General features: G+C 35.0%; 1 protein-coding gene across 5 annotated transcripts in view; it reads right to left on the bottom strand.

Annotated features, from left to right (window-relative positions):
* LOC143470195 (DNA (cytosine-5)-methyltransferase 3A-like) overlaps window positions 1–16578 on the bottom strand; it is a 70792-nt gene extending 54214 nt beyond the window's left edge. For 2 of the 5 annotated variants that reach the window (XM_076968155.1, XM_076968156.1), the window contains exons 1-3: window positions 15628–16578; window positions 8330–8467; window positions 5924–6050 (exon numbers count right to left, since the gene is read on the bottom strand). In XM_076968155.1, coding sequence (XP_076824270.1) covers window positions 5924–6035 — 112 coding nt within the window. In that variant the 5' untranslated portion in view covers window positions 6036–6050; window positions 8330–8467; window positions 15628–16578. The remainder of the gene's footprint in view (window positions 1–5923; window positions 6051–8329; window positions 8468–15627) is intronic. The other 3 variants (XM_076968159.1, XM_076968157.1, XM_076968153.1) reach the window with 3 other exon arrangements.
* Window positions 16579–24270: the final 7692 nt, after the last annotated feature.

Raw genomic sequence — 24270 nt, 5'->3', positions numbered from 1 at the left:
CAGCCGAACACTTTGCCATTAACTGCAAGCTTCTGGAGGACTCTTGACTGGCACATGGTACAATCTTCCTTTTTCATAAACTGAAGTCGTTGTCTGTTGTGATGTAATTTACTTGGAAACCTTCTGCAGCCGGCCACCAACCCCTAGCCCACGTTTTTAAATGATCTCTTGCCACAAATCAATAATAATAGTTTTAGAATAAATACTCAATGCCAATCTCTTTCTGCCTTTTTGTAGAAATAAAATAAACCAACATTGCATAAAATACTTTGGTGCAAAATTATGGAATGTATTACCTTTCTCAATGAAACAAATTAAGCAACAAATTAAGTTTATCCGTCTTGTGAAACATCATTTAAACATGAAAAGTGATTGTGTCACTGAATATTCAAAACAATATTGTTGATTTAAATTGTTCCATATTTAAATAATGATTCAACAGTGGTGTTAATATTTAATTAAATTTTTTTTCCTAGCCAAGTATCTTTTGTTTGAAGGTTACCTACCTAGACTTCATCTACATCAATCACCATGGCAAAATCCAATCAATGATTTGTAAATCAAAGGCAAAAGGGTTCTTCAAGAGGGTCATTGGTCTGGTCTGGTTATTTGAGTTCTCCTTCAATGGTCATCCTCAGTTTTAAACAAATTTGCTTCCCGCATATCTTGACATAAGCTCAGTGTGTGTTTTTTTCAGTTATTATGTTAATGTAACATAACACGTCATGATTCCGTGGAGGAGAGCTGAGGGGGGTGAACTTTCAATATGTTATTAATGCCATGTATCATGCAATGTTGTGAAGTTATCAATCACATCAAGTGCACAAGACGGCCTTGTCTTCGTGCCTTATTCAAATCTTTGGGATACGGTTTCTTTTCACAATTGCACTAATCTCAATCAATCTAGTCTTGTGTTAGACGTTTTTACTACGTCACATATCAGATTATTTGCAGCATACTTACCACATTGCCTCAGTATCCAACTTACATAACTTTTTTTAACTTATTTATTGTATGTTGGATTTAGTGGCTATGCTAACCATTACAGTAAATCCTCAACTTACGAACGAATTATGATCCGAACGGCCGTATAAACGTTGAATTGTTCGTAAGTTTGCACTGTACTGTTAATTGGTTTACAGAGTTATATATGTGCATCAAACATTTGAGCATCACATACGTAACCTATTACTTCAGCTATTTTTTTATTTTAAAGACACAAAAAATAAGATAAAAACACGAAACGCAATTGTCCACTCTCGCATCTCTCACTCCACAATTCCGCTTTTGCATTATTGTTTTCTTTGTCTAACCTATGGGGTCATGCCAGGACGGGAGTATCGAACATGCAACAATAAGCATTATGAATGAGCTTCATCTTGATGATTGGACGTCTAATACTGTATGCAGTGCCCGCCATTAATATCGTAGTGGGTAGGCCTAAACACGAAACCGAATGTTCGTTAATTGGATGTTAATAAGTTGATGAGTTACTGTACTCATGTTTATGATTTGGTTACATTATTCTAGCATGCTTTAACGTTTTGGGTTTTTCTACTTTTTCCCTCTCTTTGTTTGATGGTGGAATTGGTATGTTATCATGTTATTATGGTTAGCATTTTATTTATCGTTGCACATTAGACAATGATAAAATCTAAATACAATGTCTTCTTCTTGGTTTCCTATAGGCGCAAATTCCGAGATGTACACTTTTACTGAGTTCATGCTTTCAATGACTATCTTAAGTCACTTGCTGTTGAATCAACACCTAATGCATTGAAAACATTGGAGATTGAACGAACCTCAATTGTTGTACAGAAAAGTTTGCGTGGACGTATGTTGGAACTTGCATATGAAGGACATCCAGGCATATTCCTAATGAAATATTGACTACATGCCAAAGTATGGTGGCCTGCAATCCATAAAGGAAGTGAAAATTTTTGCAAATCAAGTTCTGATTGCAAACTTGTTTCACAACCAGCTGGTCTTAGACCAATACGTAGCACTGATTACTGAATTAAAATCATGATCTCGGCTACATTTAGGAACTAATTTGATTGGGCTATTACCTTCATGACATTAAATTTTTGTTGTTGATGATTACACAATGTAACCAAAAAAAAAAATTTTTTGTTCCCAGGTTCTAATCGATTTTTCCCTATTGCTTAGGACCAGTAAGTGTCGAAAATCAACTTTATTTCATATAAACTTTGTTTTTGTGGTTTAGAGACTGAAATTCTAAAATCGCAATATTTTTGAGAAAAGATATCAAAGATATGGCTAAAGAGCATCCAAGATGGATGTTAATCACTTTTAAATGTTAATATACTCTGCAATATTTGCCATTTTATAGATACTTCTGTTTGCAGGGTTGATTTTTGAGGTGTTGTATAGAATATTTTATGATTTGCAATTGATAATTTTTTAACGTTTTCTTTAATTGGACAACATTTTGAGCGCTTTCAAAATGACTAGAATCTGCAAACATTCTGCTGATGCGTTTTGTTTCATTTGTGGACAATTTATCAAGACCAAGTATCCTTGCCACCTTTGCCTTTGGGATAGTAGGGCTACCACAGAACACTACAAAAAGCAAATATGGCCAAAACGAAACGAATTTGTTGTTGGAGAGAAAAACGTAAAGCAAACTCGGTTGATTAACCCAAACAAAGTGCTTATGCCTCCCCTTCACATAAAACTTGGGCTTATAAAGCAATTTGTGAAAGCATTAGATAAAGGTGGTGACGCATTCCAGTTTCTCAAGAACTTGTTTCCTGAACTATCAGAAGCTAAAGTAAAAGCTGGTGTATTTATTGGCCCACAAATTAAAAAGATTCTCAAGTCGAATGATTTTATCCAAATGCTTAATGATGTTGAAAAGAAGGCTTGGGATAGTTTTGCAGATGTGGTGAATGGGTTCTTGGGCAAAAACAAGGAAGATAACTATGCCGAACTCGTTGCCAATTTGGTAAAGTCGTATGGAAACATGGGGTGCAGAATGTCCATGAAAGTACATATGCTTGATGCTCACTTGGACGAGTTTAAAGACAATATGGGAGCTTATTCAGAAGAACAAGGGGAGCGATTCCATCAATACATAAAAGATTTTGAAAGGAGATACCAAGGGCAATATAATGAAAGCATGATGGGAGATTATGTCTGGGAAAAATAGCCAAAAGTTGGCTGTAATTTGCTTTGCGAAAAAGCAATCGATAGCCTACGACTAACGCATCAGAATATTTAGTAAATACATTGATAGAATATAACTTCTTAGTCGATGCCAAGCGATTAAAAATGGACTTACAGCGATCAAAGACAGTTTGGTAAATATCCATTTCCTATAGGGTAAATCAGTATAACCATGCACAATATTGCACATACCAGCAAATTCAAAAAATTACTCTCCTAACCACAAAATCAATGTTTGGAATGAACTATATTGATTTTTGGAAGTTTCTAGGTAAGAGAGATCAGGAAATATCAATTAGAACCCGGGAACAAAAATCGTGTTACACAGTGTTATATTATAGTAATCATTTTGAAGTTGATGTCATAAAATTAATTACGTAGACAAAAATCTACTCAAATCTTAACTCACAAAGGGTCGATTTTGATTAGGGTTTAAGCTTTCATTATACGACCGGAAGAAAATTGCATGTATCAAGCTATTTTTTATGTGTCTTGTTAGCCTGTAATAACCTATATAGTTAACTTAAATCTACATTCTTATCTAAGTATAATTTCAATTAAACTCCAAACAGCTAAAATCAAAATTTCATATCCAATCTCTTGACCTAACCCAACCACCTTACTATATCACATGGCTTTGTGACTAACTTACAAAAATAGTTACATAAAATAGAAATTTTCTTTTGCTTAAATGGGGCATCCAGAAGTCTCCAATTGGTTTTAAAAGTTAGAACAAAGATCAATTGAAGACACACCAAACGCCCTCTTTTACAATTTTTTTAAACACATGGATGTTAACACCAAACTATATTCTTTATTTCAGAGAAAACAAGACATTTATCTTTCCCAAAGGTCTCAACTAATTACCAATTTCTTTAAGCAGCTGTAAAAGGCCCTGATACAAATACTAAAATCTTATGATGAAGGTTGCGAGCAACAAAAGACCTCACAACATTGGAAAGAATGTAATCAAAACCTTCGTGCATAGATATGGTGAGATTATTGTGCAGTAGAAAAGCATCTAGTAAAATTCAGTCTGTACCGTCGTCTGATGATACAGTAAAACGTTAAATTGTTAATATGTTCATAATTTGTAAACAACAGCTTCTGGTAGAGATTATAAACTTAAAATTTGCTGTGGAACTCAACGAAAGTACTTCCATATGGATAAAAATACTACAATACGGATGAACATAATAAAAGCATCACATAAAATTCAGTCTGCACCGTTGTTTATGATACAGTAAAACGTCGAATTGATAATATGGTCATAGGTTGTGAACAACAGTTTCTGGAGGAAATTGCAAGCTCAAAATTTGCTGTCCAACTGGACATTTAGCAGGCTCTTTAATTTCGCTCGTCCCTTAATCTCGCAAATGAGCTTTTGTGCCCATCTCTACATGTATGCTACTTCAACAGGAATATTTGTATCTGAAAAACAAGTTTTTTCAATTACCATATATACTGGCTTTAAGGCCTTCCCTCTCATATAAGCCCTCTCCCATTTTTAAGCCAAAAATATGTTTTTCACGTTTACCTAGCACATAAGTCCCCCTCACGTTTTTCCCCGCAACATACGTTATGCGTCATAGAGAAGACAACAGTTTACCACTGCTTCAATTTCATCGAAATTGTGTGCATTGAAGTTCTCATTTGTTACGCTACAAAAGGGTTCCATGCACTCGCATACACTAGCGTTCGAGAATAATCGCAAAAAAAAGTTCAAGACATGTCTCTCTTCACTCATCTTTCTTCTTTGGTAGTAGGTAATGTAAACAAAGAAAACAAACAAACAAAATACTATTTTAAATTGCAAGTGCTTAATTATGCTAACACCATAGCACAAAGTTTGCGATTGATGAAGACAATTGAGCTTTTGCACGTGAATTCACTACCTGCCAATCAAATGTAGGCAGAGGGTCAAATTCGCAAGCTAATTAAATTGTGCAGGCATCTGCAACTATGGCAGGAGAAATTGCAGTAAAGTGAAACCGATATGTTTCCCAAGTACACGAAATTGTAGAATAAGGCATAACTCAGCACATCTGCATAGAGTTTGTGAATCATTTGGACGAATTGGAGGGAGAGATCCAAAGCATATTCATGGAAGTTCTATATGTTCGTCAAATGAATTTTTTCATGGAACCATTCAGTGCTGAAACGGATGATGCTGAAGAACTGCTTGATCTGCAACATACACTTGAAGCAGAAACTTTCTTATGAAAGCATGGTTATGTTAAATTCTGGATAGTAAAAGGCTAGTAATTGTTCCCACACTTTGAACTATTGCACTCAATGATGCAATTTTGCTTATTGCAACAACATATATGGCTAAAAATGCGTACAATGCAGTGACACAGATAAAGACAAAAGAAAACAATTGTCTGGCAATTTATAACGATTCGCAGTTAACACTTACTGAACCCGATCTGGGCATTAAAACACTGTGCAAAGATTGGCAGAGTCAAGGTAGCCATTGATATTTACTTCCTATGCTTGAAAGAAAAATTTTTGTGATGTATGCGTGGGGGTCTGCATACATTTTTTTACCAAATTTAGAGGTTCTCAACTTAAAAGTTCTACGAGAAAAAATAGTGCTGCAAAGGTATTTCAATACACACTGTCATAAATAATATCTATTCTATGTAAATAGTGGGTAATGCCCTATGGATATTTCATATTATAACCATGCCCCAATACTAAAGACAAAGTAAAACAACTACAAAATACATACCCAAACGTTTTGCAGCTTCTTTGATTGCATCATTTACAGCTTTTCTATATAATTTCTTGTGGTTGTAAACATTTTCTTTAAATACTTGCCAAAAGTTATAAAAATATGTCATCTCACTCACTTTGGTCTAAAAAAACATAAAAACATCCTAAATACAATTTTGAATAGAGAATAGTAGTAAAATGACAGACAGAGACTTTTGCACCTATTTTATTGCATGATAAAATATTATGAGATATCAGATTCCGCCTACTACTTTGTTAGTTTACTGCTGGAAGTAAATGGAAAACTAGAACAGAAACTGCAATTTTCCTGTCTTTGAGCTGCATAAGTTGTTGCTTACAAACTGATCAAAATTTTAGATTAAACTTGTTATAGTCATAAAGAGGTAGTTAATAAAGTTCATACTTTTGTTAGTCCTTGAGTTTTAAAAATCAACTCAATTCTGAAAATCCAGGCTCGTAGTAAATAAGTAGTGTGGATCGCGACAGGTCACAAATTAGGCCACTGGGATGTGTGACTTCTGACTTAGTATAACCTGAACCGATAAATATATTTTCCTGATATGCTGCATTGGCAGTAGATCACTACGTTCTTTCATTCTTTTTTATATTTAAACAGCAGGTTCTTTCTTTAATTACCCAATCGTCATATACGGTTTCGTGTGTAATGAAAATTTAAAAAACAACGATTAAACTAGTCTATAGCAAAACTTTTTTTCAAAGTAAGATGAAAACTTTTTTTCAAAGATGCTGAAAGTAAAATTGATAGTGATTTACTTTTATACATCACTGCTACAGATTTTTCACCCAGTCTTTAATGGATATGTCAAAGTACATATACCCAACAATGCCTTATGGCCCCTTTGTCAGCATGGTCAATACCTTTGAATGCCATGTAACTACATACATAGGTTCCCTTATCAAACCAACACATTTAATAAGAGAATGATTAATTCAACAAATAAACTTTTGGATAGGCTTAACTATCTTTTATTTCAAATGACACATTGGTCAGTTACATTGTCAAGTCATTATTGACTAACATAACACTTAAAGGTACCATTAACATTATACTTGACCATTCAAACACTGATGAAACCGTGATTATGCTTCCCTCTGACAAAAACTATTTTAAAATTAGTTACATAGAGCTATAGTTTAATGCAGAAAGAGTAGAAGTTAATTTAAATACCATAAAGTTGTTTTAAAGTTGCAAACAATGCAACTTTATGGTATTTAAAAATCACGAACAGCTTTACTTTTCATTTGATTTACAATGGAATCTGTGACAGCAGACTTCAATGACCACCCGGTCTTTTACAGCTCCACGCCAAGAAACTTTTAATTTTTATCTCTAAAATTTTATCTCTAGCAATTTTGCTGCATACTTCACCAGCATCTTGGCAAAATTCAAATTCTGACATTATCATTCTATCTTTCAACGCTTGATATTCATTTTGTACGTTCAAGATTTGGTCAGCAGAAGTAACTCTAAACCAGATTGATCAGCAGCTATGGTCATGATTCCCACAAAGTTGGCATCAATTGGTGAGCATATAAGGGAATCTCTTTATTATAACAAAGATTCAAAGAGTATCTCAGGTTGAGAAAACCGGTTATCAAGATTTTGGATAAATGCTCCATAGTATTTTTTGTAGTAACTCGGATCTGCTCAATATCATCTTCAAGCAATTCATTTTCAGAGCTCGGTAAAATATTTGAAATCTTCTTCCAGTAAAGTTTCAAACTATTTACAACCTGATCCGACTCAGCAGGGTTTGTAATTTCTTTTTGGCAGATTGACTACTGATCGTATGTGAGAGAAGTTCAATCTACCTTTTTGAAACAGCACTGATAGTTTGTTAAGATGCTCCAAAGCAGCATGCAGTACATAAAGAGATTTAAGAAAGCGTTTTGAACAAAGTAATTGAAGAACACCAATGTGTGCTATGTGCAAGGCTGTGCAATCCTTTTCAGTAGCAAAGAAATGAAGTGTAGCGTACACAGCAGAGAGTTCTGTCCTCAACGTAATCACAGCTTCACCATGAGATAAATTTTAACTAACTTTCTCCTAGGATTACGAGGAGATTCAACATCAGCAGCTTGCATTTCTTTCAATTTGGCCGTTTTTAGAGGTGAAATAGAAAAATATCTCCACGTTTGAACTAAGCCACGTTCGCAATCCTGGACGTGTTGCAGCTTTTTCACTGTGTCTGTGCAAGCCAGCGCTAAGCGGTATGCATAGCAATGCACTGCGAAAGTAAACGGATTTTGTGCAGTCACTTTTTGTGACAGGAAATTTCGGCAGACTGTCATTGCAGCAGCTCCATCTCGTGCTATAGCAACATGTTTACTGACGTTATTGCTAAATTAAGTAAATGAACACTAATTAATTTGAAAACACCTCAGTATATTTTCCATCTCCAAACCAATGAATCCATCGTGTTGGATCATCTCGAGCATCAGTAGGTCCATCTAACTCAGATTGGTTAGCAATACGGCCTGGCCATAAACCGAATCCTCGACAATGACCCCAAACAAGCTAAACAATTAAAACAATCAAATAGTTACGTGGTAAATATATGCAATGCTTTAACTTAAACAGCTAGGTATAAGCAAAACAAAAAAAGTTTGGATTTTACATTACATTACAGTAATGCTTAGCATCGTCTGTTGCAGCTTTCAATCAAGGGCGGCTACTTTTTTATTTTCAATCGTTTTGTCCGGCTTCTAATCAAGGGAGACTTATACTCATGGATAGCTTTTAATCAAGAAAATACGGTATTTTACAGTAGTTTTGAACTAGTAACAAATTCACTTATTTTTTAAGTTTTTGTTGATAAGTAGCAGATTGATATAGTAGTAGCTGATGAGCTTGTAGACTTGTAATTATGCGATTCAGGTTTGATATTCAGGAGTATTTTTGGAAAGAACCTATTGTAAAACCTTACATCAGATTGTTATAAACAACAGTATGGCTTTAGAATTTCAATTTTTAGACAAAAGAAAGTTTTCGCACTGCTTAAACCCAATTATAATTCCTCATCTTTATTGTCTCGGTTTTTAGGCTTTTCATCGTGCAGGTTCAGAGAGACATAAATTTTTTCATTTGTACATTGTACTGAAATTTTGGAATTGTTCACTAAGACCACTGAAAAGCAAGCGTCAAGCATGCCTTATTGAAAACCATTACGAAAGTAGCGTCAGTGGGTGTTGAACACAGGCCACATTATCGTGAGCCCAGCACTCTAACACCTTACCCATAGAGCCAAATCTGTTTAGGAAAGTGCGGTCAAACACTGTGTTCCATGCAAAGACCCTCATTATGATAAAAAGGTATTTCCCTAGAAGGTGTTTAAAGCTACGTCCTTCACAGTATATTTCATCCAAATTTCAGAAAATATTTCTTCCATTTAAAATAGTTGCTAATACTCATCATTACTCTTGTTGGGGTAACTAATAACATATATCATGCCATACATATCTAACAGTATATTTATACAGTACAGTTACTGCATTGTCCTAGTTACTTCACATAGTTGTAACTCCGTTGTATTTTGGAGTACCTACATTGATCCTTTCAGCAAAATAATCTTAGTGTCTTCTTGATGTAGAAACACAAGTACTACCAAGCTCATTACAGTCATGTTCATAAAGCGCATTCTCATCAAACTGAAGGCAAGGGCTCAACGTGAACTTATGTTGACACAGTCGCCTTGCTGCATTTGAATACCAACACTACTATACAATGCTTGCTAACTACTGTACGCCTGGTCAAGATCAGCTCAGTGGTGGAACGTGGTAATGGAACATAGAAACCATTGTAACACCATAGAGCAGGCTTGGGCAAGCTAATGCCCGCGGGCCAGATCCAGCTCGTTTTACCCATTAAATCTAGCCCACCCAACCATTCTGCTTTTCTGCCAAACCTGTAAAGCATTGAGTTGTTTTTTTATTCAGATCCTTCTGCTGAGTGCATCCATCCATGCGCAGTAGTTGATACGTTGAACTGTCTCTTGCTGAAGTTAAATGAATTGCTTCAGCACTTTTGATAGTAAAAAGTCAAAAGTTGACAGTAAATGTCGAGTGTTTCAGAAAGAGCGGGCCGCTAAATAATTTTTCACTGAGCTTCGATCCAAAGCTGTATGCCTTATATGCCAACAAAACGTTGCATTCTTAAGAAAAAGTTAGGTGTTATTTCAACAGCAAGCATCTTAACTATGTTAGCAACCAATCAATGGAAAAAGGGACACTACAGCTAAAAGAGTAGCAGCAAATTTTCAAAAGCAGCAAAACTCGTTTTTCAGTCAAACTGCAATTCAAGATTCCAATACGAAAGCAAGTTTTATGATAGTGTTCAAAGTAGCGAAAGCTAGCAAGTCATTCTCAGGAGGATAGTTTTTGAAAAACTGCAAGGTTGAAACAGCCATTTCATTACTGTATAGGCACTACCAGCTTTTGGAACCAAAATATCGCTTTTAGCATATAATCAACGTATAAGCCCATGCCAGTTTTTGGCTTTTGACTTTAATAGAATACTTGCACTTCATAACATAACGTCTTTGTCTTCTCATCACGACAGCTTCATAACAATGTATTGTGCTTCTGAACAAAAACCGTCCTACAACATAATCGTTATCAATCACAACACAACAGGACACTGTACTGCTCCGGAGGCAGTCTTTTATTCATAAAACAAAAATAAATACTTTTCAAGCGTAAGTCGCTCTTAAGAAATCTTCTACTATATCACATTTGGTTGCATTCTCGCCTTTGTTATGCACAATCTGTGTCGCATACCCTGTGGGCTTAATATAATCAACTATTACCATTAAAGTAAAGGGTCAAAACCTGACAGCCACGGGCGCCGAACTTGGGTGGACAGGGTGGATTTTTCCGCCCTGGATTTTTCTAACAAATAATAGCGATTTTATGTTCAAAAGGTTATACAGTCAAATCCGGTTAATTGCATTCTGGATAATCACATAATTTGTTATATCGCATAAAGGGCGCAAGTCCCAAACCGTAGGCGTAGTCTATCATTTGTAAAGACAATACTTCGGTTTATCGCATAACGGTTTATTGCATAATCCGCTTAATTGAATAAAAAGAAGATAATTTATTCGATTATTCAAAAGTTTTTAAAAGATAAAATTGAAAACAACGCGCACTGGGAGCGCACACGCAATGCATAAACTTTGTGACTTGTAATGCGCTTTGTTACGAAACAATGAAACCAACAATGCTCAATTTAAGCATTAACACGTGGCTGTCAATACGCTCACATTAACATTCGCACTGTTTTAGTTTCATTTAAGCGTTGCGTTAAGATGATGCCGTAATATGTGGAGAAGTTTTACGAAACAAACAAGTTGAAAAAAACGACAACCATAAAGAAAGCTCTGCTGACGCAATCGTTGTGACAACACCAAAAAATAAAGAAGTTCTGCATGTACGATGTACTTCATACAATTCGCCAACGACTACAGTTTGAAGGGGCGGACATGGCCACATTTGTTCGCTTAAAAACACAAATGCAAGAAAGCATGTTTTCATCTTTTGCGTGCTTGAATGAATGAATGATCGCTATACACAATAAACGTTAGTGTTTTGCGTGTTGACGTCTTTACACGTGACCAGCGTCGCACGTCAAGTAAGAAAATAAGTGGAATTTGCACTTTCGCATAAATGCATAATTCATTTAATCGCATAAAAAGGCTTGGCAAATTGACTATGCAATTAACCGGATTCGACTGATATGCTTTTGTTGGAAGTGTTTTCCCATTTCTGGTGTTACGTCTGTACAGACAAACATAATGACCAAAAATAACCTTGGGACGACGCATGCGAAGAGTTTAAAGAGAATAGGGAGAGCAAAACAAGAAGAGGTGCAGAAAATCACGGACGATAAATACAATTGAGCTATAAGTGTTAGGTTAGCATAACCAACAAGTCTAGAATTTTTATAAAAAGCAAAAACTTGTAGCATGGCTGTTGTCGCAAATAACGTTGATTAGAAGTATATTTTATGTTGTTTTTTGTTTTTACAACAATCCTTGACACGGGGAATTCCCAAACATATGAACCCATTAACTTTTCCGCCCTACATTTGTAAACTTCGGCGCCTATGCTGACAGCTATCATTTATAATCGATTCTGGACGTACAGAGAGTTACATCAATCCTTCTGTTTGCAAAGGGATCAAGTTGAAAACTTATTCTTCTAGTCATCAAGTTCAATCAATACCATTTGTGCTGAAAGGCAAGTCTTTTAGATTTTGTTTGGCAAATATTTGTAAAGAAAAGCACACTTAGCCATCTGTAAAATGGAACGTTTTTGTGAAGCTATGTTGCAACATTTTACTGGGCTTGGACTTTCGCAGTCAACACAGATGTTTGATATTTAAGTTGGATGGGGAGTTTTCAGACTTTGTACAGTCTAATCAATGACACAGTGCACTAACAGCAGCCAATACACAGGGAGCATCATTTTTCTCAACTCTTTCCCCAGAGCTGAAGCCCTTGTCTGGCAAAGTCTGACCAGTTTAGCCAGAAGAGATTGGATCTTCATTGAAGAAAGCATCGATAAATTAATTATTAAATTGCGTTTTGTTAATTTTTGCAACTCACTAGATGTGAAACGCTTAAGATTCTGAATTCTAGATTTGCTATCTCCATATTAGAGACCATTAGGATTCTACTTTCGCCATCCCTAGTAGTGAGCATTTGTGGTCAAACAAATTACATAGTGACGAGTGGGGCAGGCCATGAAAATACAAACAAGCTGGCAGTTTGCAATTTAGCATTTAACGTTTTGGACCCGAAGTGATATTGCCAGAAAGAATCTGCAGAACACAGAGCGTAGCTGGCGTGTTTTCCTTACACAATTCGTAGTATCCATGAAAACAATTGGATCACTACAGAAATATTTTAGCATTGGTTAGTAAAGTTTACTCATCAGGTAAGCAGAGACCAGTCCTTGTCATTATTGATTGTCTTTTATTACATATTTTGATTGAACGTAATACATGTATATACAGCTGACGTAATACATATATTACAACCCTTAAAGATAGTTTGCTTTGGCCGACTTAAATGAGAGTGGGAGTGGGAAAATCCTTAGAACGAAAGATATACTTGTAAAATTTTTTTTGTAGAGAGAAGATATTTCAAAACATAACATCATAGTTGGTTTAAAGCTGCGCAAATATTTCCCCAAACGTAAATTTCATCCACGTATCTTCAAAAGATACCAGAAATGCAGGAGCGGATCTAGAAAATTTTTAAGAGGGGTGTTCTGCAAATTCCCAAAAAACGAGAATTATGCCAGGCTTGTTTTACTGTGGGTTTATTTGCTGTCATATTCCCATTAATAGCTCATAGGTTATTAATAGTGAGCTTTTCGAATAAAGTGTCCAAACATTGTCAAGGAACGCATTTCATTTCTTCTATCAACTGCCAACAAGCACTCTACTCGACAAAACCCTAATCCTGGTAACCAACAACCCTTATAAATTTGCATGTACAGTAGGCTTATACTTTAACAAGGAAAACTAGCAGTGGAGTAAACTCGGCAATAAATCATTTAGTATTAAACAAATGGGCAAATATTTTAACTCATTAATCAATACATTTGTGATTTCGATATGAAAGCAAGCCAATATACAACGGCATAAATTGGCAGAACTCCCGCTTTGAAGAAATCCCCATTTTTAAAACTTCAAAACAAACTAAACATTGAAAACCTACTTAAAAAATTTCTAGAACCACTCTTGGTAATGACACAAGGTTTCACAGTTAAGTTTTCTGCAGTAGTAACGCTGTGAATACGAAATTAGACATGCAATTTTGATGCCAAGATTAAGCAGTTCAAAAGAGGAATGCCTTTTCGTGTTAGAAATGTTTTATCTGTGTAAATTGACCCAGCAATTGCTCACTATTAATAAAACGTTAAACAAATTTCAAGCAACTTTTAGTGCCTGTGCTGCATTTTTCCCTCAAAAGAAGCTGAAGCATAGCTGGGGCAATTTTTTCACCTTTAATGCGGTCCCCGGGGGTTAATTAATGGGCATTACGGCAAATCCGGTATCAGGCGGTACCATGTGTGAAGATTTGGGATGAGGAAGCTGGAGATTAACCTGAAATCAATTCCAATTCAACTACAAAAACCCAAGTTTTCAGTGAATGCGATTAAAATTTAAACGACAATTAAAATATGCAGATAATTTTACTTTTGCATAATACTGCAAAACAGAAAACAAACAACTTTTTTCACATAAAATGTAGTAAGCCCTAGCAATGAAAGAAACCTCATCCTAAGCACCTAATCTGGAAAAATAACCATTTCTAAGGCCTGTAGCGGTAGCCCGTAGGTACACGCATTCGATCATTATCAAAAATGCATGACTATGCATAAAAAATCAGAAAGACATATATACAATTTTATACTAATAATGCAATCCGGTACAACTATAATCCCAAATAGAAATTAAAAATAATATTGTAATCAAGATTCATAGTCCAGTAAGTTCTGATGTCTGTTTATACAGTCAGTTTAGATTTGACAAACTAAGAAACATACTAAGTCTTCTTCTGGAACCACTTGAGGCAGCTTAAGCAACTGGCGAGTGTTTCTTGATGACATTACAGCAATTCAAATCGTACAGCTAATAGTATTTGACTAAATCCTAGATGCAGTCATTAAAACTAAGTAAAATCTTTAGAAAGATCATAGCACTCAAGTGAAATTGAATTGAAATTCTCTATAAAAAGTATTATTCTCAGTAGTACAGTAGTGTTGTTCAGTTATTTTCAAAAGGTTACAAAAAAACACTGTTCTTCAAGCTGGGAAGCCAACTTTAAAAAGATCAACTGTTTTTCGTTTTGATGCGGTAACCGTTACTGTATAACCACTACTTTTCCTGCCTTGTAGTGTCAGTATATTTGGAGTACTGTAAATCTTGGAAAAATCAACTATGATAGCGATGGTAAAGAGCTTAAAAGATTAGGTCGCAACTCGATGACCTAAAGGAATTAAGGAAACAAGCATTTTAGCCAAGCTAGGTGAAAGTTATACAATCAAGGCATAAAATTTTCAACCCACAGTAAAACAACCAGTAAAGGAAGCAGTAAAACCAACCTCCATTTATTACGAGGGTAAAGGAATACATGAGTAACAAAATTTACGTAAAATCTGCCATAAAAGACCACCTTTACAATTACTCAATGCGATCAGTGCAAACCTAAAAAAATTAACAAACAATTTCAAGATCCTGAAAAAATACTGTAATTACTAAGAATACCCAATTCATGAAGCTTTACTCATACGCAAAAAAAAACAGCCTAAATAAACAAATTTATGATAACGTTTTCTCGTTTTTGTTGAAAATCTTTGATTGACGTATATATTTGTTCTTTGAATTACTATTCACTGTTTCCTATTCCCGTCTTACTTTCATTGACATCCACCTTATCATTGTTCAGGAAAGGCCTTGGTGAATGACAAATAGTTTGATCAGCTGGAACTTTTTCTCGATAGATGTTGGATACTAGTTGGTTGCAATAAAATTAAAACCATGATAATTGATCGTGATTTGTATGTTTCTCTTTTGACTAGACAAGCGCTTCCTAGTGCAAAACTTCAAAACAGCCTACAGGAAGGAGAACGTATCGTAAAATGGGATAAATTTCAAAGTGTCAGTACCTACAAACACATTTCTATGCCTCCGTGTTTCATGTTCCAATTAGGCCAAAGTTCCGAATTTTTTTTCTTGTCAGTATTTCTTACAACTCTGACAAAGTTGTCCACATCGGCAACAAAGCGTGAGGAAACTACACAGTATATATATTATTTTTTATTCTAAAGGAGTTTATTCATTGCAAAAAATAGGCCTATATCCTTACCAAAATACCAAGTCGATAACTCATGGTCGTATTGTTCAATTACATTTTATTGTCATCAATGTGGATTAATATAAGCAAACTTATAAATTTACTTTCTTTCCTGTTTCATCCGACAGTGCACGAATACAATGGTCTGCAGCTACAGGCCTAAAAATTGTTCAAGAAAATATGAAAGTTTTAGTGAGGAAATGCTTCAAAGGGCAATTTATAATGTAGTTTTGCAGAAACAACACGCCATCTGGCTATCTTTAAATCCAGCGTTTTATGTGTGTGCAATATTTGATTAAGATTGAGGTCTCTGTGTTTTGCTCAGTATGTTTTCGCCCCATTCGCTATTAGTTGTGCCATCATGCACAGCATTCTTAATAAAATACCAGAGAAACATGGTGGCAGTGCAGGATTCAATGCCGGTTCCTTGTCAAATTTCAATGCAATGTACCAAAAAATTGGAAAATTTTTAGAGAACATTGAAACAATTACGAAATCGCATCTGGCAAAGCAAAAAAGCAGCCAAGGTAAGAATCGCTACATTGCTGGATGTATTTGGCAGAGTGCTTGCAGTTCTATCAATACCTTCCTTTGGGCAACGAGGATAGATAAGATATTGAGAGAATTTTCAACAACCTTGAAGCACATTTTACGGTGCAAACAAATCTCACATACATGCGTTTTTGTTTTTAAAACCACCGATCAAGGAGCTAATGAAACAATCGGCCAATATCTAACCAAACTGTGCCATTTAAGTGCATCCTGAGAATTTGAAGATTTGCGAGATGATCTAATCAGAGACCTCGTGTTGGAAACAACTGATAATACTCTTCGGGCAAGGTTGCTTCAATAATTAAATTTAACACTATGCAAAGTATCTGATATGTGTCACAGTAACAAACAAATGCATAATCAACTACAACGTATTCAAAACTGTAAAGATTCCGTTGCAAATTAAATTGCATTGAAATACAACAAAAAACAAGACATGCTTCTAAAAGACAAAAACCGCCTTGTAGGTTTTGCGGCCCCCGCCACGTTTACGGTCGCAACAATTGCCCAGCGTTGGGCAACACATGTTTTGTGCAATAAAAGCAACCATTTTGCAAACATTTTCATTGCATCTAACAGTTAAAGCTGCCACAGAACATCCGCAAACATTGACACTGAATGACTCTTTAAATGACTCCGTTCTTTGAACGGAATTTTTTTGAAATCTTCAGTTCAACGGGAAGCAGTGGTTTGTTTCATTACAATTAAGGTACGGAAATAAATCCCCAACGTCTAAGGTACATCAGATATACACTAAATACATAATTGACATACAACACGATAAGCTTTGCAGATTTTTCTCGATTCTCACAAAGAGGCAATGTTTGCAGGAGTAAAAGTAAACTCAATAGTTTAGTATGATGGAAATCTTACATCGCCAAGAGGACGATGTATTCTTGTGTGGTAATTTTAAAGAAAAATTTTACATGATTACTTTTCAGATGGTAAACAGTGTTATCCTTGTATACCCTTGTTATCAGCTGAAACCTGCCAAGTTGATGGTATAATTGATGAATTTGCAGATATTTTTGAAGGTTTCGGAAACCTGCCAGGAAAATATCACATCCAGATCAATGAATCTGTGAGTCAAACACCGCATTATCCACGCACAATTCTAGTGGCATTTAAGAAAAAGCTAAGGCAACATATCCCTGGGTTGGTTAAAAAGAAAGTGCTGACGCCAGCAATAACTCTGACTGACAGGGTAAGTAGTATGGTAGTAGTAAAACGCCCAGGAAAATGTAGAATTTGTTTAAGTCTTTCGGATTCAAATAAAGCGATTTAGCGATGGCATTATCTCATGCCCACTATTGACGATGTTTTGCCATTCCTAACCAAAGCAGAAGTGTTTTTCATCTTGGATGCGAAATATGGGTTTTGCAGGTGATATTGGATGATGAAAGCAGCTTTTTGACAACGTTTTGGACCCCATTTGGGCCTTTCCGTTGGGTTTGTATACCCTTTGGCATCTCTTGCACCCATGAGGAGTATCAGCATAGATAGCATGAAGTACTGCAAGACATAAATGAACCTGGGGGTAATTGCTGATGATATTCTGGTGTATGGTTATGGTGACACTGCAGCAGTCAAGGCCAAAAAAAGAATCCCAAATTTCAGATAAATAATTTAATTATTTTTGTACTATTGTATTGTACTATTTTTGTAATTATTATTATTAATGTACTTTACGTTTATCCTTGCCACATTGTTTGGCTCACTTTGATTTGCACTTGCTAAAGTAAGAACATTCTGTCCTCAATATATTTTTGTTTCGTTTAACCGAAACCAAATGTTGAAAATAAAACTTTTATGGACGTTGTCAAGTGCGTCATGGGAAGAACAGTTGGCCTTATTTAGGAGTCATGTGGAGTCGGAACTTTCAGATATTATATTTTCAGTTTACCTTGATGCACCATAAGACAATCAGCAATGCAACAAAATATCACGGCTAAAATCTTGGACAACCAAGTGCTTTGTGTGAAGCCTGAATCGGTCAAGGTGAGCTGCATTTACCCAGGCAAAAAAGAGATAATCGAATGTTTAAAAAGTTTACGAGGAAGACATATTTATTTCATTTTCTATTTATATAACCTATTATCTCGATTATCAGGTCTTTGCTTAATTGAAGAGTGAAAAAATACAGCCAAAAGCTGCAGTTGAATAAACACACATTAACGTAAACAGGAAGAGCATGCTGCTAACTACAATGCTGATAACGAAGCAACAACCGATAAAGTAAACGCTCATCATGAAAGGCTCTATCAAAAAGGATTAGCGGGAACAGATCTAAGAACAACAGCATGGGTAGGTTGATCTTTCCTTAGCAAAGTAAGTACTTTCAAAGGTTTTTTCTGTTTATGTTTTTTAAAATCGGTTAACAATTTTTCAAAGATCACCAAAACTTATTTTAGAATGTTTTTCTAAAGCCACTCGTTTTTGTGACACTTTGGTTGTTAAATGGTGAAAGAATTGAATGATTAGTGCGCACTCACACATTACAAACTGGCTTGGCTGAACATTTTGAAGTATATTTACATGGTTCGAAGTTGGTTGCAACCGGTTTTTGATTCCATTCTTTAAGAATTTTGCAGTTAAATGAAGGTGTAATGGAAAATGGGTATATGGCACCTGAACTTGAGAGGTTGACCCACTTCACTACAATAAGTATAATACTTGTTGAAATGTTTATTGCGGGTGATGATATATGAATCTCATGAGGTCGTTGTCTGCTTTTCTCACCCACAGATTTAATTGTTCACCTTGATGGCTTATTGTCTGATGACTAGGTTCAATTAGCAGTGATCAATGTTATAATGACTTGTTTTCTACTGTTATATTATAGGGCCAAAGTCCTTGTTACCTTGTGAAGATGACAATAAAATTGTTTGAATTCAACAATGGTTGCATAGGAATGACAACTGTATATACTGATTATATCGAAGTTTCTTTGAACAATTACATTTAGACAAAACATCAGCATAGCAACAGCATAGCAACAGCATAAAGACGTCCATGTTATAGGGTTGATCTTAGTAAAATGAATGCAATGAACAGCTGTGCATAACTCACGCAAGATAGGCAGGTGCGATATTTATGTCACGACTTAAAACAAAAAACAGGACGTTATCGGTACGCAGTGTTATTCATCATTGACATCATGTTTTGTAAAGCAGACGCCTGAAAATAAGAATTCTATATTCTATTCAATTTGTATATTATAATATTTCTTTATTATCACAAAGGTAACTGGTAAAACAGATAACCACATAAAACTTAAAAAATGTATTATAACGTCAAACTTAACGCAATGCAAAAGGCTTTGCAAGAGTTTTGCTCGTTTACCTGGTCTCTTTAACACATATTATCTCGTTTAACACCTTTCGCAATACCAGGTACCTTTTATCTTCCCATGTTGTGCTCTCTACTCTCTAAGCAGTAAACTCCTTACTATTTCGTGACATAGTTTCCCTTTTGTAAATTTTTATCTGTATATTATCTTGCACTTTTCTCTTGGCAGCTCTTAATGTAGGCTGGAGTGTTTGTTTTATGTTCCCTCTTCAGGAAATACCTTCTATTATCATGTCACTTTTAATTTCAATGCACTGCTTATCTTTAACTGTATTTATACCTAGCTTTTTCCATGACATTGCGGATGATTACTGAAGACGTTATCTCAATTTAGGCAAGACATTGACATCTAGAAATAAGAAACTGTCTCACACTTTATTGAGTAGGAAAATCATATCTCAATTACCATTTATAAGTTAATTTAGCTGTCTTAGGTCTGTAAAAATCCGGGATTCCCTATAGGTATACTTAACAACGGAAACTGGCACGCCACTTTGATTCTTTTTTAAATTACAATTGTTCTGGGAAGTGAATTACAAGTAAAGATTTCAATCACGTGTGTTGCATATGAATTCCTTGATATTATAAAGAAAAAATGGAAACTATGTTGCCTAGTTCTTATTTTACAGTAGTTTAAATCCTATGCACTGAACGTGTTTGCTACGACGCCACGTTACGTGGTCAGCGTAGCATTGCAACATTAAATGCATAAAAGTTTGCATGGCAACGGCGGCACGTTTCAACGTAATAATTCAGTTTACTTTCAGTTGATTACTTTAACATGACTTCATATCGAACTAGTCCAGTGCATAGGATTCAAACCACTGTAAAATAAAAACTAGGCAAAATATATTCAATATTTTTTATCGTGTAAACTTGTAAAGGAATTCATATGCTGCTCACCTGAGCGAAAACTTTAAAATCCGAAGCCCAAATCGTTTATCATTTTAAAAAAATCAAAAATCAATCACAATTTCCATTGGTAAGTATACCTATAGATCATACGTGTCAAACTCCCGGCCCGCGGGCCACATCCGGCCCGCTTTACAATAAAACTTGGCCCGCAATGCTATTTTATACATTGAACTATTTCCGGCCCACGAGATCATTGTACAGTATAACTTACTTTTTTCAAGCAAGAAACAAGATTATAACAAATCGCACAATACAGCAGCACAGCAGTTGCCGATACGATAGAATAGCCTAAACCGATTTATTCTAACGCTTGTAATATGGGCTGCTTTTTTCCTTATTGTTTGTTAATTCTTTAATGCTTTTGCAAGGAGATGAATGAAACATAATGATGTAAGAGAAGAACAATCAAAAATAGCCCAGTAAAAAATCATCAAAAACATCAAAAATTTGGTGTTGTTTCGCTACCTGTTCTAATTCATGTAGGCTACTAGTGTCACGAAACGTTCAATCAAGTTTTATCGTTACGGCCCGCGGCGTTAAATAAGTTGTCAGTTTTGGCCCCTGGTGCAATTGAGTTTGACACCCCTGCTATAGATGATCAAAAAAAATTTCAACCAAAAAAAATGGCGGGCATAACTAAGAAAGGGTCTATTACGAACAGAACATCAAGCTACTGTGTCAGCACTGATGAGCTAGTTTACTTATGTATGAACATTGTATAATTTCTAGGCAATCGTTAAAATTCTTTTTTGTTTTCTACAAATGTTTTTTGTAACACTGACTAGGATTAGTTGGCCGGTTTGCAGTCATTTTGAACACCTTTGTTTTCAAACCAAAATAAAAACCGTTTGGTTGGGTCAAAAAGAAAAAAAATTTTCACTGGTTTCATGCAAATTTATTCTTTATAATGCAAATTCCTTTTTAATTTTTTAGCTAATTGCTTTTTTATGCAAGCAACTATTTCAGCCGTTTGTGGTCGTTCGGCTTGTTTGCAGGCTGGTCAAACCTCAAATGCAGCCAACATTTTTGGCAGTTTGCAGAAATGTTTTCTTCGTTTGGCGTAACATGCATAACCTCTTGAAAAGTAAAAATTAATACGAAAAATCATTAATTATGTCGATAAAAAATCATCAATGCAATAAACAACTGAACAAAATTGATTTTTGAAATGCTACTTGTTACTTATCCTCTTAGTGATGGAAATATTTAGACTATTTTGAATTTATTTTACTGATGACTTTTCATTGGAGTTGTACTTAAACGTTTCGATTCTTTATATTTTTTTGTGTTTTGACGCTTTACATTATAAATGCATCTAGACTTAAGTTTAACCTAAGTTTTTTCGGCTAAAAATTGAAAGCATAGTATTAATCACTTTTTGTTTACGGAAAATCAGTAAATAAATGAACCTAGGTTTAGTTCAATTCTAAGAACGTTTTATTCCATAATCGAGTCCATAAACGTTTATGGGCAAAAACAAAACCAATGACAAAGTAAAAATCAAACACTAGAGTAGACATCATGCTTGCTCGAAGCAAATACTTATATTCGCTAATAAATTCAAACTAACAGTTAACTTCTGGCTAGATCTTGGCTAGCTTCTTTTTGTTGTAAATAGGCAAAGAAATAAAAATAATGTACCGACATAAATACAATATGACAAAAATGTTTCCAAAGCATTCATTATTATTGGCACCCTTTTCAATTGCAAAGTTCAGGGGTGTGCAAACATTATAACAGGAGGGCCAGATGAAAATGATCGAGTAAAACCACTGCAACTTTGTTTAACATAGACTTTTCACTAGTAGCTGGTGTAAAAGTAATTTTGATTTTGTTTTTATGGCATAATCAGGAGTTATCTCCTTACAGAAATAATAAATTAAGATGCATAAATTTCTGAAGATTACAAATTTCCAAAGAGAACTGCTATTTATATTTATTGTGACATAGATATTAAACAAATTCAGTGGGAGATTTGCAGCTGACTTCTTTTCTCAATTGCTTTTTCCAAATTTGTTTTAATTGAAGTGCCAGATATCCATAGTCTATTTTCCAGGTGCTCATCTGTCCAATAGAGATTACATCACAACGATCAAAAATAGTTATAACATTACTAGAAAAAAAAACGACACTTTACTCGTAAGTTCTAACATAAACTATCTTTAGCAATCAAATCAAATGATGAGAAACAATTGATAGTTGGGAAATTACCAATGCCACATAAAAGAATTTAAACACAAGCGATTTTGCAAAAAAAGGCGATATCGTGATAATAGCTTCTTTATCTCATAATGGTAAAATTGTTCAAACTGTTCACTACTTTAAACTTGTTCTGTAGGTTGCACACTATGCAAAATCGACATTTCTCTACGTCACCCAAAATTTCTATTTGCGGGTAGCAGGTTGCACACCACTGCCATAGTTGGCTTTCAATTTCAAAAATGTATACTGTCTGTTTAGCACAATTTGAGTGATAACAGAGGCCACACTGCATCCAGCTAGGCTTGATTTTTCCCTTTTTACATTTTTTAAAGCACCTTTGGCGTGTGTTCTTGTGTTTTTTCTGTTTCTTTTGGCTCTTTTTGAATTTGACTACAGTAGTAACTGTTCTCTGATCTTTTTTCTAGTGTCTTAATTCTTCTTAATTTTCTTTCCTTTTCATTAAACTTTAAAGTGAAGGCCTCGTCGTAAGAAAGATTTAAGAGAATTTTTTCTGACTGAACTTTTGTTTTGTTTGCCATTAGTGGGAATTCTTAATAGCTCTCATCTAGCAAATTTTCACAACTTTTGTCTTAAATAGTAATTATTTATAGCGTCTTTTCTGCTTTTCTGGTCTTTTTTTAAACATAGCCATGCCTGAATAAACTTGTCATTGTTTACTTCATTTTCTCAAACTTTTTCAAAAAAGAAGTCTCTCCTGTTTGGGTAAAAACTGCCTCCAATGCTTTCAAAACAAAAATTTTTCTCGATTTTGTTGGTGAGAGATTTCTTAAAACCGTAGTTATTGGTGAAACTGTTTCAATGCCCAACAGTATGGAAATGATGACAAGGTTGTGGACGTGGCAGAAATAACTGTAAAAAGTATGTCGGCACTGTGGGTGTTTTCATCAAAATGCAACAAAGCTGCAAGGTCAGCATTTCAAGAAAGGAATGCAATAACTTGCAGAAAGCCTGATTTTTAGCCTGAAAGCTAGGTGAATATGACTCTAAATTCGTAGACGATTCTTCGAAAATACAACTTTCGTTATAGACTGAAGCATTAATTTCATTACTGATTAAAAGAATTTAATTTGAAGATAGCAGATTAGTAAAGTATTCCACTGTTGTTGTTGACTTTTCTTTGAATGATACAGTAGAGGGTCACCAGAGCCTGAGGAGTGTGGCTTGTTTAACTCCAAAACGATTCAAAGCTCGGTCATGTCTACAATAGCAGAAAAGGGAATCAAATGATATGAAACAGTAAAGGAGGGTCCAGCATTTTGTGAAAAGACATCTTTAGACGGTGGCAAAAACAGATTATATTAGTAAGCGCACAGGTAAAAGCAGGGTTTGATGTTTGTTGTAACAAATTTTGTGTTAGCCTACGTCTATCAAGTCAGAATTCATCTCAACTTGAGAAAAACAATCAAGATTCGATTGA

The sequence above is a fragment of the Clavelina lepadiformis genome, chromosome 9 (assembly GCF_947623445.1).
Source record: "Clavelina lepadiformis chromosome 9, kaClaLepa1.1, whole genome shotgun sequence".
Lineage (NCBI taxonomy): Eukaryota > Metazoa > Chordata > Ascidiacea > Aplousobranchia > Clavelinidae > Clavelina > Clavelina lepadiformis.
Note: the sequence above shows the minus strand (reverse complement) of the source record. Positions and strands in the feature narration are given on the sequence as shown.